Source organism: Zalophus californianus, chromosome 7 (assembly GCF_009762305.2).
Source record: "Zalophus californianus isolate mZalCal1 chromosome 7, mZalCal1.pri.v2, whole genome shotgun sequence".
Lineage (NCBI taxonomy): Eukaryota > Metazoa > Chordata > Mammalia > Carnivora > Otariidae > Zalophus > Zalophus californianus.
This window is the reverse complement of record NC_045601.1, coordinates 71,479,484-71,498,928: the sequence shown is the minus strand read 5'-3', so window position 1 is coordinate 71,498,928 and position 19,445 is coordinate 71,479,484. Positions and strand designations below refer to the sequence as shown.

The 19,445-nt window shown below is 37.2% G+C and overlaps 1 protein-coding gene across 4 annotated transcripts in view; it reads left to right on the top strand.

Moving 5' to 3' along the window:
* ORC3 (origin recognition complex subunit 3) overlaps positions 1–19,445 on the top strand; it is a 59,729-nt gene that overhangs the window by 20,336 nt on the left and 19,948 nt on the right. For 3 of the 4 annotated variants that reach the window (XM_027601094.1, XM_027601098.1, XM_027601096.1), the window contains 5 exons: positions 311–424; positions 4,410–4,543; positions 5,026–5,089; positions 14,898–15,014; positions 15,929–16,008. In XM_027601094.1, coding sequence (XP_027456895.1) covers positions 311–424; positions 4,410–4,543; positions 5,026–5,089; positions 14,898–15,014; positions 15,929–16,008 — 509 coding nt within the window. The remainder of the gene's footprint in view (positions 1–310; positions 425–4,409; positions 4,544–5,025; positions 5,090–14,897; positions 15,015–15,928; positions 16,009–19,445) is intronic. The other variant, XM_027601097.1, reaches the window with a different exon arrangement.

The window sequence follows — 19,445 nt, the reverse complement described above, 5'->3', positions numbered from 1 at the left end:
AGTGGCTTCTGGTAGGAGAAAAGGGATTGTATAGTTAATAGATTGTATTTTTTTAAATTAGCAATTGGGTGGAAGATGATGGATATCATTGATTCTGGAGATGTATGACTAGCTTCTTTTTTTGGTTGTGACTGTGGGATAAATTAAAGTTTTGGTTCATATTTGATCTAAAAAAAAAAGTTTAGCTACTATTATAGCTTTCATAGTTATATGTCATAGTATCATTCTTTGCCTTATTATGTATACTTGCTATTGATGAAGAGTAAAGAAAGACTAATGAGTGTATCCTTCCCCTTTTTATCTCTTTCAGCTACTTCTTACAACCCAGTTTCCCTTTAAACTAAGTGAAAAAGTGTTACAGATTCTGACCAACATCTTTTTGTATCATGATTTCTCAATTCAAAACTTTATAAAAGGACTTCAGGTAAGAAGACACTAATGGGTGTGAAAGTTCATGAACTGATTCTAAATAATTTGCATTAATTTGCATATTCAAACTATTTAACGTGATAAGGCATTTTAAATGGCAAAATCTAAAATAAGTAAATTCAAGTTGTATTCTAGATTCTGTCATTCCTTGGTTAAATTACCTTGCAGCAAAATATAGAGAATTACATTAATTAGGATGTCAAAAAGTGGTAAAAGACACCCTCCTTTCCCCTTGCATTCCAGTGATTCTTAATATATGGGAGTAGGGAGAAAGGGACATTTTTTTTTTTCTTAAGATTTTGATGAAAGCTTACATACTTTCTACCTAAGAAATGCTATATATGAGGGAACAGCAAACTTTCTGTGAAGGATCAGATATTAAATGTTTTTGGCTCTGCATGCTACAACTCTGTTGCATACTCTTTTTCTTCTTTTTAAATAACCAGTTAAAGATATGAAAACCATTTGTAGTTCCTGGGTCATACAAAAATAGGTGGGGGCCATTGTTTGCTGTCCCTTGCACATATTTGTGTGTTTATTCATTTATGTTCCTATATTGGGAATACATTTTTACTAAGGTTTCATGAATTGCCAGAAGAAAATTCATGAGTTCAGCTTCATAACATCTGTTCTAATCTAAGAAAGAACCCTGGGGCGCCTGGGTGGCTCAGTCATTAAGCGTCTGCCTTCGGCTCAGGTCATGATCCCAGGGTCCTGGGATCGAGCCCCGCATTGGGCTCCCTGCTCAGCGGGCAGCCTGCTTCTCCCTCTCTCTCTTCCCCTGCTGTGTTCCCTCTCTCGCTGTCTCTCTCTCTCTGTCAAATAAAAATATATTAAAAAATAAAATAAAAAAGAACCCCATTATCCAGTTATTTAAAAGTTAATATTCCTTGTCTTGGCAACTACCTAAAATACCTTAGCAAAGTGTAGTCATTGTAAATACATGCCAATTGTCAAGTTCCCTAAAGCTTGACAAAAACAAGTCCCTAAAACAAAAGTACAGTATGATAATACCTCACATTTGTATAGTGCCTTAGAGTTTATAAATTATTTCTCACATGTATTTTTCCTCCATATAAAACTGCAGTGTTCTCTTATGGCTAATATGTATCTTTTTTTTCAACTTGACTTTTTTTTTTTTTTTAAAGTTTATTTATCTGTGAGAGAGAGAGTCCATGCACGCACATGAGAGCGGGAGGGAAGGGCCGAGGGAGAAGGAGACAAGTAGACTCCCTGCTGAGTGGAGATCCCAAGAACGTGGGGCTTGATCCCAGGACCCTGAGATGATGACCTGAGCCAAAATCAAGAGTCAGATGCTCAACTGACTCAGCCACCCAGGCGCCCCTTTTTAAAAGAGTATTTTAAAGCAGCAAAATATTTACCTTAGCAATATGTGAAATTCAGTGATAGAGGGACATACTACATTTGCCTCTCTCATAACAATTTATTTCATTTATTTACTCAAAAGTATTAAGAGCCTCCTGTAAGCCAAGAACTCCGCTGAGTCCTGGAGATACAGAGGACAAGGAAATCTCGGTCTTCAAATTGCTCATTTGTTTAGTGAAGGAGACAGAAGAGGGAACTCGTAGTTACAGTTCTCAATAGTCAATGCTGTGGAAGAAACACGCCTGGACATTCCATAGGAGAACGGAAGTATAGCCTAAGGAATAGGGGTTCACCAGGTTAAAATGGGAAGTGCATTCTAGGTGAAGACAGTGGTAGAGGGGGAGAGAGCTGTTTGAGGACTACTGCAGTTTTCTAGACAAGATAGAACAAGGGCTAACCTAAGGTAGTGAGAGTGGAGCTAGAGAGGAGGAAACAGATTTGAGGATGAGCTAGAATCGACAGAACCTGCTGACCAAGTGGGTGATAGGATGTGGCAGAGAGGAGCATAGGTTCTAGCTTGGCAAATGGATTGGAGGTTGGTACCATTTATCAAGTATACATGTTAATATAAAGCAAAGAACCCATTAGAAAAGGATGAGTTTCTTTTTGTATATGGTTAATTTTGGGTATGTTGGATATAAAGATTTGGCACTCAGAAGAAAGATCTGGAACAAATAGATGTATTTAGGATTTATCATTAAAAGGTGCTGGGTGAAGTCACATAGTGAGGATGAGGCATCACCCAGAGGCGTGAGGAAAGGACCAAGATTAGAACTTGACGGCAAGCTGAGGAGAGAGCAATAGAAAAGGAGACTAAATAAGGAAAACCAAGAGAAAGCAGAGTAACACCGAAGTCCGGAGAAGAGTTTTAGGAAATAGAAACTGTAGTCTCAGCATTGAGAAAGTGAGTAAAGAAGAGGACATTATAAAATTATGTAATCTCTCTGGGTCTCAGTTTTCTCATCTATAAAATAGGGGATCATATTAGATGATTTTATAGTTCCTCATAATTTACTAAGCACCTCCTTTGTATACTAGGCACATTACTAAGTATTTACATTGTTCCATTTAATAGGTACTATTATCCTGAGTTTCGCAGGTGAAGAAACAGACTTGTGTTAAGTAGCGTGGCCAGGGTCACACAGCTAATAAGTGGTAGAGCCATTAAGACCCCATTTGGCCAGTTTTCTTAATCATCAGTAGGAAATATGTGTAAGTCCTGATTTCTATAGGAGGTACAGTAGGGCATATAATCATTCTGTATATGTTTGTTTCTTTCATTAGATGAATATGTTAACCAGCTTGTTAGTTGACCCAGGATTTTGAGAACACACTTGGACAAAGTAGTGAAGTGATACTAGATTCTTACTTACAGCTCTACTGTAACTCATGTGACTTCCTCCCATTCCTCCTCCCCAGCAAGTCCCTTATCATGTTTTTACTTTCCTGATGTTTAAAAAGAGGTATTAACACTGGAATATTATCACAATATAATTGGAAAATATAAGTAAGAAATGAGATTTTGTTAATATGTGCAAAAATAATTTAGCACTTGGCATGAACAGTTACTTTCTGTTTGGTATTTGTTTCTAAGTTAGGCTGGCTGTTTGCCTTACAACCTTATACTTCCTCCAGAATGAACTGTGTTAGAGGATTTCCTCCAGCCTTGGGTATCTGGTCCTCAGCTCTATCGGCTCAGAAATTCATTATCAGTTTACCCAGAAAGGATCAAGCTCAAATACCTTAATACTGATATATAAGCCAGCATGTTAATTTATTAATTTGTAATGGGAAATTCTGTTTTCCAGTCCAAGAATGTGTTTGTCCACTATCTAGGGAACTGTCTCTCTAGTATCAAGGTATCTAGAAACTAAACCAAATTAGTCATGAGAAGGTTGCTTAGAGTCAGAGTTTTTAGCATTTGGATAGTCTTATGAGATAGATCTTATGAGTTATGGTAGAATCTGGAAAATCATTCCCCCTTGTACTGTAGAGACCACAGCATCCTAGTTACTATGACACTTAAATTTATCAGATACTGTACCGTGTTTTTCTCATGAAATAAAACTCAGTTTAAAAAAAAGATACATTTTCTTTAGCTATCCCTCATTTTTCATTATTCTTTTTTATCAGTAGGCAAAGCTTCTACCATGGTTAACATTTTTATTTATTCAGCAGATCACATTTTTTCACTGATTTTAGATGGGTGTTTGCTTGTGAGTATTTGGGCATCTGTTAGACTCTGAGGTCACACCCCAATCCCATCCCCACAATATTTACTGTTATTGTGAGTTGCTTCTGTAGAGAGCTAATCTATCCATTAATATTAGTTTCTTCTGGTTTATACTTCAGAGATTACAATTTTCTGACCTTGCCCCACAAAATCAGAGTCTTAAAAATATTAAAGATACAGAACCATTTATGCATTGTTTGCAATGTTACTGTGATGTTATTAAATGTATTAGTGCCATACTTTTACTGTTTTAAAAAAACCAGAACCTTAAAATTGAGTAGACACAGAGCAAAAGATTACTGCCAAAATATAACAAATATATTTAATTTTCACATTTTTTTTATCTTCACATTTCTTTCAGCTTTCTCTATTAGAACATTTCTATTCCCAGCCCCTCAGTGTTCTGTGCTGTAATCTCCCAGAAGCCAAGAGAAGAATAAATTTTTTATCAGATAATCAGTGTGAAAACATCCGACGTCTTCCATCGTTTAGGAGGTAAAAGGAGAAGTGCTTATTTAACACATCTTATAATAGAGGTTGGGATAAAATGAAGGATCTCAGATCTAGCTATTTTTGAAGTGGGGAAAGAAAAAAAAACTTTTTATTTAGAGCACAATGAAATCCTCTGTTTTCAATTGTGAGATTTCTTTGTTGGACTTGAAAATTTAGCATAAAGAAAAATATTTTTACAAAGGGACATAATTTTCAGGTTCTCCAGAGTTACTTATTTATAAATAAGATTTCCTGATTCTGGAATTTATGGCTTTTGTTTATGATTAGATCCCTAGATTATGTGGTATAGCTGATTTAAGGAGTTAAAAATTACCATTAAACCATGACTGTTATCTTGAGCTTATTTTTGAGAAGAAATGAAAGAATGTGACCACTGATCTAAGTAGTTCTTTTCCCCATATGATATTCAGATCTTTAGTATGTTTAATTTTCTCTCTTTGTGTGTGGGATGGTGAAAATTCTAGGTACGTGGAAAAGCAAGCTTCAGAAAAGCAAGTTGCACTATTGACCAATGAGAGATTTTTGAAGGTAGGAATGTGGGTGTATTTGTTTCAATTTTATTCTCTTTCTTTTCTTCATAAGAAACAATATGCACATAATGTTTATTCGGTGAATTTATAAAACATATCTGTCCATCCTAATATGCTTTTCACAGAGAATTAATGGGTCTTCATAATCATATAGGAATGTGATTTGAAGGTGACACAAAACTTCAGTTCTAAGGTAACCTTTTTTATTGAGAAAAAGTATTAACTACAGGTTTATCCTATGGTGTAATTTGAAAATATTTTTAGATCTCAACTTTGTTTCCACATAGCAATTTTGGAATCTGCAGGCAATCTCATTTTAATGTTCTTTTAAAAGTTGTCATACATAAAGGCACATAGAAACCATGTAGCTTAGGGACCCACTGCTAAGTGGGTTTGATTTGATTTGAAAAAATATCATTATATATTGATTATACAATGCCAGGAAAGAAGTAATGAGCTTAGAAAATTAAGAGTTAGCCATACAACATAGGGAATATCAAAAGAAGGAGTTTTTTTTTTTCTTTCTTGAATAAATGATACTTAGACGTGGTACATAAATCAAAAGGCAAAGATAATATGCAGAGAAAATACTCCCTCACACCTTTATCCTCCAACCACCCACTTTCCCTTCCTAGATATATTCAGTGTTACTAGTTACTTATGCATCATTCCAGAAATATTCTTCAGACACACAAGTAATTTTACATACTGTAGGAGTTCCCTTCCCTATCTTAACAGAAGATAAGTATATAAGCTATTCTGCACCTTGTTTTGTTTTGCACTTAATCTTGGAAATCATTCCATATCAGCATTGAGAGTGGTATAGTACTCTATGGAATGAATATAGTTTCATTTTACTTAGCAGGTCCCTTAAGGATGGACAACTAGAAATGCATAGTGTCATACTTGTTTTCATACTATTCATGCCTTTTTTGAGGAAAAAGTTGTAGAAAATTGTAATAAAATTGAGATTGAAGTAGCCCTAGTGCTATGTGTAGGTTTTGCTGATACATACTATTTTCAAATTTTGAATGAAAGAATGTTGGTTCCTAGAGGGCATGTGTGCTGTATAGCTCTGAATACTAATTTACCATCTTTTTGTAAATTCTCAAAAAATATTAAGAATGGCTTTTTTATAATTGAGATATAATTGACATACAATATGACACTGGACATTGGCTTTTGTTAAACATTATTTCTAATGCAGAATCCACATTGGGCCATATTATAAAATCAGTTCTAGACTGGGCTTAATAATTACTTCAATAATCTCTGTAATCTTTTTAGAGCAGAATAAGAAGTTTTCAAATCCTAATGCAGGTTGTTTTGGAAGAGAGGAACTTTAAGAACCAGTGGAAAGGGATGTGTGCATGTTTTACTGAATTTTAAGATTAGATGGATTAGCGCTCTGCTGAGTCAGCTAGTTGCCCAGTGCATTTCCTGCGAGAGTATATTTTCAGAAGCCAGGAATAGATTTTTAAAGAGTACCTTTAACCATTGAGATGATAAAAGGGAGAGAATCTCTAGGTTGGTCTGTTGTAGAAATAGCTTGACATTTATCTGTGCTTCTCAATAACTTTTCATATATTTTCTGAGCATTTATTTATACTGTACTTGTTCCTAGTGCACTTAGCTCTGTTCTTATTATCTTTGCTGTATTCATTTTAGGATTGCATACTTTGTTAAAGGCATATTTTCTTGAGATTTACATAGAAATATGAAGGGGCACAAGGATTTGTACCCTTACCCTAAGGAAGTTATGTGCAGGTTACCTGCTAAATTCAAAGGACAGAAGAAATCTATGAAAATAATTAATGTGTCTGAAATCAACAGAGTGAAAGTATCTTTGTATATTTTATTCTTGTAATGCTTTTTCTCTTTTTATAGTTTATTTTAAAACATCATCTTTTTTTTTAAGATTTATTTGAAATGGGAATGAGAGAGCACAAGTCAGGGGGAGGGGCTAAGAGAGAGGGAGAAGCAGACTCTCCACTGAGGAGGGAGCACAACCTGGGGCTAGATCCCAGGATCCTGGGATCATGAGCTGAAGGCGGAAGCTTAACCAACTGAGCCACTCAGGTGCCCCCATTATCAATTTTTATATGTATTTTTCCACAGTAAAAGAAATCAGAAAAAACTCCACATGATAATAATATGGTACTACATGATACAGGGGAAGATTCTGATTTTGACCTCAGGAATCTTGGATTTCAATTCCAGCTACTCATTAGCCAGGTGTATCTTAGAAAAATCACTCATCCTATTTAAGGCTATGGGCAGTAATTCCTAGTGTGATTTCTTCATAGGGTTAGTGATAATCAAAGTCTGTTCAGCAAATGAGAGTGAGTTAAAAACAAATACACAATAAAATGTTTATAAATGTAAATCATAAATACTGTTATTACTTTTCACTATGATAAAAATTAAGATCAGTACACATAGTTTTATATATTGCATATTGTGTATTATACATATTATATATAATACTCTTGTGTTACATGGTTTTATAGATTATATAGTTATATAGACATGCCTACTGTTAAATTTTTCACTTTGTACCCATTTTCTACACTGAGATTCTGAAGACCTAGACCTCAAAAGTATACTCTAGAGAAATTTATACTCTTTATATCTAGATTCTTTCAGCCCGGAAAATCTACTTTGCTCTCCATCCTGATGAACTAAAGCAGTTGCTCTCAAACTTTAGCATGTATCAGAATCACATGGAGGGCTTGTTAAAACACTGATTTCTGGCCTCCATCCCCAGAGTTTCTGCTTTTGTAGCTCAAAGGTGGGCCCCAAGAATTTGCGTTTCTAGCAAGGTCCCAGGTAATGCTGATGCTGCTGGTCTGAAGACCATCTTTGAGAACCACTTGAACTGGACTGATTCCCTAGAAGGAAATGTTTATTGCTTCCCTTCCCTTGTTTTCTTAAATTTAGAACTAATCTAAATTCTCACTTACTTAAATGACTCATCTCAATTATCCTCTGACTGGAGTCAAGAAGTTAAAAAAAAAAAACACCCTAACTCCTTTAGAAATATGGACACTCAGTTTCATAGTTACAGCTTTTAAAATATATGTCAGCTTTGTATTTCTTTTTTTTTTTTTAAAGATTTTATTTATTTATTTGAGAGAGAGAGAGAATGAGAGATAGGAAGCATGAGAGGGAAGAGGGTCAGAGGGAGAAGCAGACTCCCTGCTGAGCAGGGAGCCCGATGTGGGACTCGATCCCGGGACTCCAGGACCATGACCTGAGCTGAAGGCAGTCGCTTAACCAACTGAGCCACCCAGGCGCCCTGTCAGCTTTGTATTTCATAAACTTCATGGGTTTTAATTTTTTTAATTTAAAATTTAAAAAATTCAGCTGACTAAACCATAAAACATTTGTAGAAGTTTCACTAGGAAGTTCAACAAAGGCATGACATTAGAAGGCCATATGTAGCTGATAAAAGACTAAAGACTGTGTGTTCTTTCATTTCTAAGTAGTCTGTCTCATGAATGATTGTACAGTGCAGCTGGGTACAGTGGCCAAAAAGTGTATTCTGACAGTTAACACATTTTTCTGCATTTAAGCCAAATAGGCTTGCACAGGCTCCCATTAATGCAAACTTCTGATGACTCAGTAGCTTTCAAATCCTGTGGTAGAAGTTTAACCAGATAATCTTTAAAGTTTCTTTTGGCTCTAAAATGCTATGATTTTATTTACTTGCTCATTAAACAGATTAGTAATAATTTTTTTCTGACTAGTTAAATTATTTAGATTCCTCATTAAAATTCTCCTTTAGTGCATATGTTTAATTGAAAATAGGTAAATTATTACTATGGGTTTTAGGTGAAGTACCAGGAGCAGTTACTGGATATATTTTTACCATGTTTTTGCCTCATAGTGTTGCTCTAGTAATCAAGGTGTTTTTTAAATTTAAACCTTTAACTTAAGAAATAATAGTTCATGAGAAATTAAGCTGTCAAAGTGCCTTAAAGAGAACTTTCAAATTCTTCATAATTACAGAGATATTCTTATTATCACTTGTGTCTGAAATTTTGTTTCAAGTCCTATATTAAGGAGAGCTTTGAAGAAGATTGTGGCCTCATATCACATTTGCATAATTATTTGGTAATTAAAAACATGAGGCCTTGAAATACTGGAAATTTTTTTGAATAGTGAGAAATTCTTTTTCTTTCCGTGAAAAAATGTTTTGGGGGAATAGAATATTAACAGCTTTTCCCAATTAGTAGATAGTTTTTATGCATTGTTTCATTTTGAGTCCCAGCCACCACATATGACAGATGTTTTTATCCCTTTGTGTAGATGAAGAGAGTCACAAAATGATTAAGTAACTTGCCTACCTCAAGTGTCACAATTAGCAGTTGGAAGATCTGGCCTTAATACCCAGACCTGACATCAAAGCCCACACATTTTCTGTGACACTTCATTGAAGAATTAGTATTAAGTTGATGAGAAGGTGCCTGAGGTTCTGTATTAGTGTTTTAGAAATGAGAAATGGGCTTTTCAAATACCGTAGCAAGTTAACGGTGAAGTTAAGGTACAGGAGGCTTAGAAAACAACTTGGTACGAGGCGGCTTTGCCCTTTATAGTCCGGCAGCCAGGTGTCATGCAGCTCTGCATGCTATTGCTCACATTAAAGCTGGAACGGGAAACATCCCCCTTCTCCCCACCAAATAGATCTAGTTGGGTATGTTATACGAATATGTATATTTGCCAGTATCATTTACATAGACACATACACACACACACACACACACACACACACACACTTTACTTTCAAAAGATTTCTTTAAAAAAAGCAAGTCCAGGGACGCCTGGGTGGCTCAGTCGTTAAGCGTCTGCCTTTGGCTCAGGTTATGATCCCAGGGTCCTGGGATCGAGTCCCATATCGGGCTCCTTGCTCAGTGAGGAGCCTGCTTCTCCCTCTCCCTCTGCTGCTCCCCCTGCTTGTGCTCTCTCTGACAAATCAATAAAAATCTTTAAAAAAAAAAAAAAGCAAGTCCCAATGCCATAGCTAGGAGTAGGTCCATTTTAATCCTGTGCTGTCTACACCAACCACACCCTCTATTTATCAGTAATGATGTGCTCTTGGTGTTGATCCTGTCTTGTCAAGAAGTTACATTATGCTCGGTATATTTAATACATGACTAATTCCATGTATTTCACATAAGAAAATCAGTTTGTCAAATCTTCCCTAAAGCTATTTGGTTTGGTTTCAACCCTTAAAGAGTTCAACTTTATGCTATGTAGAAAACTAGATTCAATCCCTTGCCGGTGACAGTTGAAGTTTTATTATTCTGACTCGTTAATATTTTATGTCTCTATTCCCTATGTACCCAGCTAGATTTTAAATTGGTTGAGAGTAGAAAGTAAGTCTCAGACTCCTTAGAATTGTAATATATTCCTATTAGAAAGATAACCTGATTCAGTATGCTTATTTTACAGATGAAGAACTGCAGCCGAGAGAGGAAGTAAACTATCTAAGGTCACAGAGCAAGTTAGTGGTAGAGCAAGGATTTCTTTTCACCATTTAGTATGCTTTTTGTGGTGATTCATGATCAAAAGGCACAGAGTTAGGTCACAAGTTTGATGGAAACCTGCCTTTCACTTTTGCCTCCACCTCTTCATTCTGGTTTCTTTTGACTGACCTAAGGACAGGAGGAGGGAAAAATCTATTAGAAAAAAATAATAAAAGGCAAAGAGAAGAAAGGAAGAATATGATTCCAAAACAGACTACTTCTTGTGATCAGATGCGTGAGCCATTAGCCCAGTAGTGCGGTGGGAAGTGGCAGCTCAAATCCAAAGCCTTCATCAGGTGCTACTGAACAGGGAGAACAGAAGGCTGAGGCAGATGAGAGGTCGAGCACTCAATGCCGCACTAGAGCTGGGGGAGAGCTGTGGTTTGGCACTCTGGTAGGTAGCCATCACATGATAAGACACTGAGAACCAAACACTGTCAGCCAAAATTTCTCTGATGAGAAAAATAATGCTTAGTTCTAGCAAAAGGATGATGGAGAAAATGCTGTGTTCTTGGACAGCTGATAACCTCTTATTCCTAAAATCCAATGTCTGTTTTGCCAGTGTTTAGTATCAGTGAATTGAATGAAAGGAACAAATTATAAAAATGTACAGCCATTTTTACGTACATTCTTTAAATCTTCTTGGAGTCGCTCTTTACCCTATACCTAAAATCTGGACACAAAAGTGATAAATACTGTGGGAATTAGAAGAGAATTGCAAAAACTGAGCATCATGGCAAATGTAATTCTATCTGTCTTATTTTCCTTACCTGTATCTATTTAAGTTTACATGGCCATTGGTTTCCCCTTCAAAGGAAGTAACCAGCTCAGTAACAACAGAGGCCTTGTCATATTAGTAAACAATAATACATGAATGATTTTGACTGAATGGCAGACAGGATTGATGTGATTGGAGATGGCTGATTTAAAAGGGTGTAGAGTAATATATTGTAATATACATATAAAATGTATAGTAATACATTGACTGGCAACCACAGCCTAATACTAATGTGGTTTTTTAGGTCCTTAGTGTTTTCTTAAAAACCCAAGCCAACATATACAAATTGAGACATTTTACATTACAAATTCAGACTTTTGTCTTTGTTGAAAAATTAGTAAATGTGGCCCACATCCAGCAAGACAACATTGACTTTTTTTTTAAGATTTTATTTATTTATTTATTTGACAGAGAGAGAGAGAGAGAGAGCGCGCGAGAGCACAAGCAGATGGAGCGGCAGGCAGAGGGAGAAGGAGAAGCAGGCTCCCCGCTGAGCAGAGAGCCTGACTCAGGGCTTGATCCCAGGACCCTGGGATCATGACCTGAGCAGAAGGCAGAGGCTTAACCAACTGAGAGCCAGGTGCCCCGACAACATTGACATTTTAAATTCATCTTACTTGAGAAGGTGAATTTTGAATAAAGACTAAAGGAGGTTACAGAGCTTGCCATGCAGGAATCTGGAGGAAGGGAATTCCAAACAAAGAAACAGCAAGTGTAAAGGACCTGAGGTTGGAGTGTGCCTGGATGTTTGAGGAGGAGCAAGGAGTATTGGATTATTTGTTCTTTCTGTTCTGTTCACATCTCTTTGTCAAAGATCAGGAAAGACCGGAAGGTCTTCGTGTTTCAAGAATACAAGAAAGCATATCTCTTGGGCGCCTGGGTGGCTCAGTTGGTTAGGCGGCTGCCTTCGGCTCAGGTCATGATCCTGGAGTCCCGGGATTGAGTCCCGCATCGGGCTCCCTGCTCAGCAGGGAGTCTGCTTCTCCCTCTGACCCGCCTCCCTGTCATGCTCTCTCTCTCTCTCTGTCTCATTCTCTCTCTCAAATAAATAAATAAAATCTTTTTAAAAAAAAAAAAAGAATACAAGAAAGCATATCTCTTTGGGAAATAATATTACTAGGCCAAGTGCAGCTCTGTTGAGAAGAATCATCCTAAATACAATCATGAAATGAAACAGTGGCAGCTATGACCAGTATATAGCAATGATGCCAGAGGAAAAATTTAATGAATGGAAAGGAGGGTTACTCTTTCAACAGACTTTGTTTTTTACATGTGCATAGTGTGATGCTGCAGTAATGTATTGAGTGGAGAATTTTCTCAGCATCACAACCTATAAAGTATTCATAAAGTACATCAAGAATTGTTGCCCTGGACAGGTGGTAGAGAGACATTTGCAGATAAAGATCTCAGTAATACTGACAAAGAATTTAGAGAACCGGTTACATGAAGAAAGCTAATCATTTGTGATGTTTCCTGCTACAGCTGATAAGAACACATATAAACAGCAGTGAAATCTCTTAATGTAGAGTGTAGGGTTCCAAAGTCAGCACGTAAGACAAAAATGTGGGATGATCGAAATAACTCTTGAAAATCCCTTAGAAGGGTACAACAGATCTTCTGTCATGCAGTCCAACATGGCCGGTTTTATTTCCAAGTGTTGGAACCAGAACTCCATTTCCTCAGGAGAGCATCAGATGAAATAGTTTGCTATGCTGTGTTTTAAGCGCTAGGCACTGGGCACAGGGGTATAATCACATAGAAGCGTAAAGGGCCCGAGACCATCTGGGAGAAGAGCATGCCCATAATCCTCATCTCACCCTTACCCAAGGCATAGTTCCTGGAGTGCAGCATTGCGTACAAAGTGTAACGTGTTTCTTTTTTTCTCCTCATCTGAGTAAATTCAGTTGTACTGCATCACCCTTTATTTGTGCATGTAGTTACTCCACAAAGCAAAACTAATAGGTAGTGCAAGAAGCATGAGGTATGATTATTATTCATAGATTCCTTTCTCTCCAGAACACTTTCTTTGTTTAAAAGCTTTTTAGGCATACATTAAAGCAAACAATTAGTGGCTTTATGCACTCTCTATGCTACAGCTTATCGTAAAATTAGAATTAAAATGTACTTTCCCAGTGGTGGTTAAAGTACCCTTTGGTATGATAGGAAACCTAGATTTTTGAAATTGCCAGCTAACTCAAATACTGGGAGGAAAAACATTTTGATACTAAAAGCTTTTCTTTCATTTGCCCTGTGCTTTCAGATAATAACCTATAGATCGCTGATGAAGGAATTGATTTCTAAGTGTGTTAGAGTTTAGGAAAATATATCAGATTTATTGCTTTATATCGGTTGGGTTTGCTTGAATTTATTGATATCTGGGTGTTACTTTCTGCATGCTTGACTGCTAAAAATAATGGGTATCTGCAAGATATTACTGGGGTAAGAAACCCAGCCCAGCAGTTAAAGTCCTTCATTTGAGTCCTTTTTAGAGAAGAAAAAAATGTGAAGACCATGCCACAGATCATAATCCTCTTAAGAAAATGTTACAGGATGAAGCAGTTATAAAAGTATTTGAGGTCTGAAAAATACTTGAATGTTGCTAGAATGTGGTGTTTTAAAGTCATTTCTAAACTATTTCAGAAGGTTCTAGAAAACCTAATACCCCCATTCCACCCACCCACCCCCAAAAACCCTTTTGAAACTGGTTTGTGAGATTAGTCATCCCATTGTTTTAAGACACTGTCTCCCATATTATACTTGTTGGAGTCTAAATTATAAATCTTAATGGCTTCAGATTTCTCTTTTTAATTTTTTCGTAATGGTAAACTGAATAAAGCCAGTATTGGAATTCTCAACAAAAGGCAGGGATTTACCAGAATCACCTGTGGTGTTTCTTTCTGTGTTTCCTCCTCCTCCTTCTCCCCCCCTTCCCTCCCTCCCTCCTTTCCCTCCCTTCCCTTCCTTCCCTCCCTTCCCTTCCTTTCCTTCCTTCCCTCCTTTCCTCCTTCCCTCCTTCCCTCCCTTTGAAACACAGTTCTGCCAGTACTTTCAGAGAAGCATAGACCTCAGCAACTGTTAATTATGTTGGTATTGCGCTCCCTGGTGACCTCCTCACCCTTCTGATGTCAGCAAGGTAGAGGGTAATGGGCCTGCCTCCCTGTGGCACACACCAGGTGCCTGGTGCAGGCAGGCAGCTATCAAGGTGCATTTTTGCACACTTGTATTTTTGGGAACCTAGTTATAATGGCAGTGCTGTAGATAGAAGGAAACTACAGAATTAATTTTGGTGTGTTAGTACCACCAGACTTGGTACTAAATCAAAGATACCCAGCCTTTATCCTGGATTTTGCTTGCATTACTAATTCTCAAAATTGAGGGGGTTAATTTGTAATTCTGAGTCTTCTCTCATCAGTTTTCCAGAAATTACACATATTCATGAACTAGATTTTATTCTTTTAATTACTGACTTACATATTTATCATATATTCTGTGATTTTTAGGAGGAAATACAATCATTACTAGAAAACTTACATGTTTACCATTCAAATTATTTCCTGGTTTTGAGATGTCTTCATCAGTTCACCTCTTCTCTTCCCAAGTACCCGTTGGGTCGACAGGTAACCAAAACTTCCTCATTTGGAAGAATATTAGTAGTTTCTTGCTTTGATTTCAGCAGCATTCAGGCATCAAAATTTTAAATGGATCCAAATCATGCACTGAGTGCACAGTCTAAATCCATTGCAGCTGTACATATTACCGGTAATTGAAACAGTATTTTTTGTTCCCATGGCCACAACTAGAAACAGCCACATAAATCCTGGTGGTGTTGCTTCCCCTGCGACGTATTTGTCCTAAGGCATTTTAACTTTTTCTGTCACGGATACTGAGAGAGCAGCTGATCCCTCACCTTATTGAAATAGAGAAAAGAATCTGTTTGAGAATGCTTGATGGTTAACCTTGCATTACACCAAGAGCTAAAAGGGAGGCAGCACTTCTGTGCTTGCAAAATTTTGCCCCACTGGCTTTTGTGTCATACCGTAAACCTGTGAACCATCTGTGGAGTGGATGTTAGTGGAATAATTCTGTATTCTTAAATCTTTGGATCCTTCACTCAGAGGCTTAGAGAATAAATATAAATACATAGGAATGATTTGTTTAAAGGTGATTTCTGCCATTAAGCATTCTTTTTAATAATCACATATCATGTTTATTACTTTCTCATTGCAGTGTGATCAGTGATATCAGCCAATCCCAACATAGTCTCATTTTGCTTTACGTAAATGTTATTCTTATAAAGCCTGACCTATGTGATGGTATGCCCAGTCTGTAGTCACCTAAAGAAAATGGTTGTTTTTAGTAAAATTTATTTTTTTGTCTTGGTCATTGATGATTTTGCCAAGTGAGTAGTGTGCAGTTCAGTATATCACTTTTGGGTCTTTACAGGTGTGCTCTTTGCTTACAGATAGGGGCGAGTGGTGTGCAGTTCAGTACATCATGTTTGGGTCTTTACAGGTGTGCTCTTTGCTTACAGATCAGAGAGCTGTACTGCACTTGTTTGGAAAAGAACATACGGGATTCGGAGGAGTACGTGTCAGCCTTGCAGCTGCTGAGGTAGTTCGGTTTGTTTTCTTTTGGTCTGCTGTAAGCCTGCCAGTAAGTAACACCCTCCTCCAGAATTCTGCCTCTAAGGGGTTTCATGAGTAGCCATGTTGTGTCTAATATCTGTATATATGTGGATCCACATATATAAGCTGATCCCTCACCTTAATGAAATGGAGAAAAGAATCTGTTCTTAGTCAGATATTGACACTACTTGAGGAGAGCTTAGATTAGGTATGGATAATTTTATTTTTTTATTTTTTAAAAAGATTATTTATTTTAGAGAGGGAGAGAGTGGGTGGGGGGTGGTAAGGAAGGGGCAGAGGGAGAGAGTGTCTTAAGCAGACTCCAGGCTGAGCATGGAGCCTGACTTGGGGCTTGATCTCACAATCCTGGGATCATGACCTGAGCTGAAACCTACAGTCAGGCGCTTAACCGACTGCGCCACCCAGGCACCCCAGGTATGGATAACTTTAATCTTGCTAGCTTGATGTCATGGCAGGGAAAGTAGTCACGGAAAGGGAGCTTGCCATGGCCCCGGCCAAGATGGGTGGAGGAGCAGCATCACTGGGTAAAATGCATCCTGTGAAGGCGGTCACTGCCGAACTTGATGAGGAGGCAGTGGCCTTGATTCCCACCCCCACCCCCGCTTCTGAGCTGGCCCTGTCTACATGAACACTGGATATCATAAATCATTAACCTGATATTACATGAATAAATAAGGTATCTTGGTGGTGGTATCAGATATCCGAAATTGCTTACCACCCTGACAAACTTATCTTTTAAAGTTATAGTCATTTGTTTTTCTTGGCTTTACTTCTTATATATATGGTGACTTTTTAGTCTTCCATAAAAATAATGACCACTTGGATAATGAGAAAAGGGAAATCAAATGTGAGTTAACTTTCTGCACACAGACTTATAATTTTCCTCAGTGAATATAAATGCTTATATGAAATATTATTTAAAAAGTCTAAGAACTGAGTATTAAGTCTTGGCTTCCTCTGGGCCCACAAGAAAAGAACAGATGGGCACAGTAGGAGGAAAATTCACATTGAAAGCACTTTAAGTCCAGAGACTTAATAATACAAATGTTAGTGATCTAGCATGTGCAGCTTAAGATAGGAAACTAATTTTATGGTATCTGGAAAAATAACTCCCCATGGAAACTAGATTGCCACTGAAAAGCTATGTTTTACTTGATTTTTTAAATGCCAGTAAGAGATTTCTATGTACCTCTGTATATCAACTGAGACTTCGTTTGCTTTCTATTCAAGTCAACATGTCTGTCTCAACACCCAGTTGATTCTTGCTGAGTTTCCTCTTTAATCTTTGTGATTAGTGATTGTCTTCCTTTTCCAGTCGGAGTATTCGCAAATTCATAGATTCCTTTGTCAGAGAGGGGCTTGTTCTTTTCTTTCTGTATCTTTCTGGCATTGGTAATCTTGGGATACAAGTCAAGGATAAAGAATGCCAAGGCCAATTCCAAACTAGAGTAAGAAAACATGAGTAGTAATAGTAGTGGTGACAGTCATAGCCACTGTTTGTGAAGGCTTGCAGTGTGTCAGGCACCGTGTTAGGCACTTCCAGTACATTTTCCTGTCTAACACACAAGCACACCTTTGTGCAGATACTGTTATCCAAATGTTACAACTCAGGATACTGAAGCACACATAGGGCTTAGATGATTTGCCTAGATCTCTTAGCTGTTGATGGAACCAGAATTCTAATCCATATCTGACTTCACAGTTGTTGTACCTTCCATTATTCTTTGCTAAGATCTAAAGTACGGGTTTGTGGATCTGAGTAAAGCAGAAGCAACAAATAGAAAGTGAAGTTTCAGTCATCTGGCTAAGCTGAGGTCAGAAACATAGGAGTAAGAAAAGCACTATGGATAAAATACGGCAGGTACAGCAAGGACAGGCTAGGGTCTGGGCACTACAGCAGTCTGGGAACCTCCAGACTGGATTTCTTTTCCCTTTGGTGCAAATTGGATGTGGACAAGAAGTCAGGGACACCTGTCAGTTTAGGCATTCTTAGTAGGAATCATCTGAATTTAGGAAATCCGACATTCTCATCACCTATCTTCAAACAGTTCAAGTCATGAGAGAAAATAAGATTAAATAATCACTGAATGTCACTTGGGAAGAAAAACTAAGGTGCTGTAGAAATATTTCCAACTTGAATATTATTTGTTAAGTTCCTTAAAGACAGTATTTCTCTTGAAAAATGCCTTTTATCTGGAAACTGACATTTTTAACCATAGATCAACTTGATGAAATATTTTGTGAAATATTTAATTCCTAATATTTGTGTGGAACCACCAAAGAACCAGCCAAAACAATATTGAGAAAGAACACAGGTGGTTCTTGATTTCACACTATATTACAAAGCTCTATAATCAAAAGAGTATGGTATTGACATAAAAAAAGATACATAGATGAATGGAACAGAGAGCCCAGAAATAAATCCACACATATATGGACAATTAATTTTGGACAGAGGAGGCAAGAATATGTAATGCAGAAAGGACAGTCTCTTCAATAAATGGTATTGGGAAAACTGGACTACTTTCTTACATCATTCATAAAAATCAACTCAGAATGGATTAAAGACTTGAACATAGACTTGAAACCACAAAACTAGAAGAAAATGTAAGCGAAGCTCCTTGACATTGGTCTTGGCAATGATATTTGGGCTTTGACACTAAAAGCAAAAATAAACAAGTGGGACTATATCAAACTAAAAAGCTTCTGCACAGTAAAGGAGAAATCCATCAAAAATGAAAAGGCAGCCTATCAAATGGGAGAAAATATTAGCAAATCATACATCTGATAAGGAATTAATATCCGAAATATATAAAGAACTCCTACAACTCAGTAGAAGAAAACAGTGGATTAAAAAATGGGCAGAGGGTCTAATCTAAACAGACATTTTTCCAAAGATGTACAGATGGCCAACAGGTACATGAAAAGATGCTTTAATATCACTAATCACCAGAGAAATGCAAATCAAAACCACAGTGAGATAACACCTCACACCTGTTAGGATGTAACACCTCACAGCTGTTTGGATTTCTTGTCTTCAAAAGGACAAGATATAACAAGTGGTGAGGAATACTCGTGCCCTGTTGGTGGAGATGTAAATTGGTGGAATGGAATACCTTAGTAGGAATCATCTGAATTTAGGAAATTTAATTTAGGAAACAGTGTGGAGATTTCTCAAAAAATTAAAAATAGAACTACCATTTAACCTAGCAATTCTGCTTCTGGGTATTTAACTGAAAGAAATGAAAATGCTAACTCAAAAAGATGCCAGCATTCCCATGTTTATTACAGCATTATTCACAATACCCCAGACATGGAAACAAGCTAAGTGTCTATCAGTGGAAGAATGGATAAAGAAACACACACTCACACACTGGAATGTTACTCAGCCATAAAAAGAAG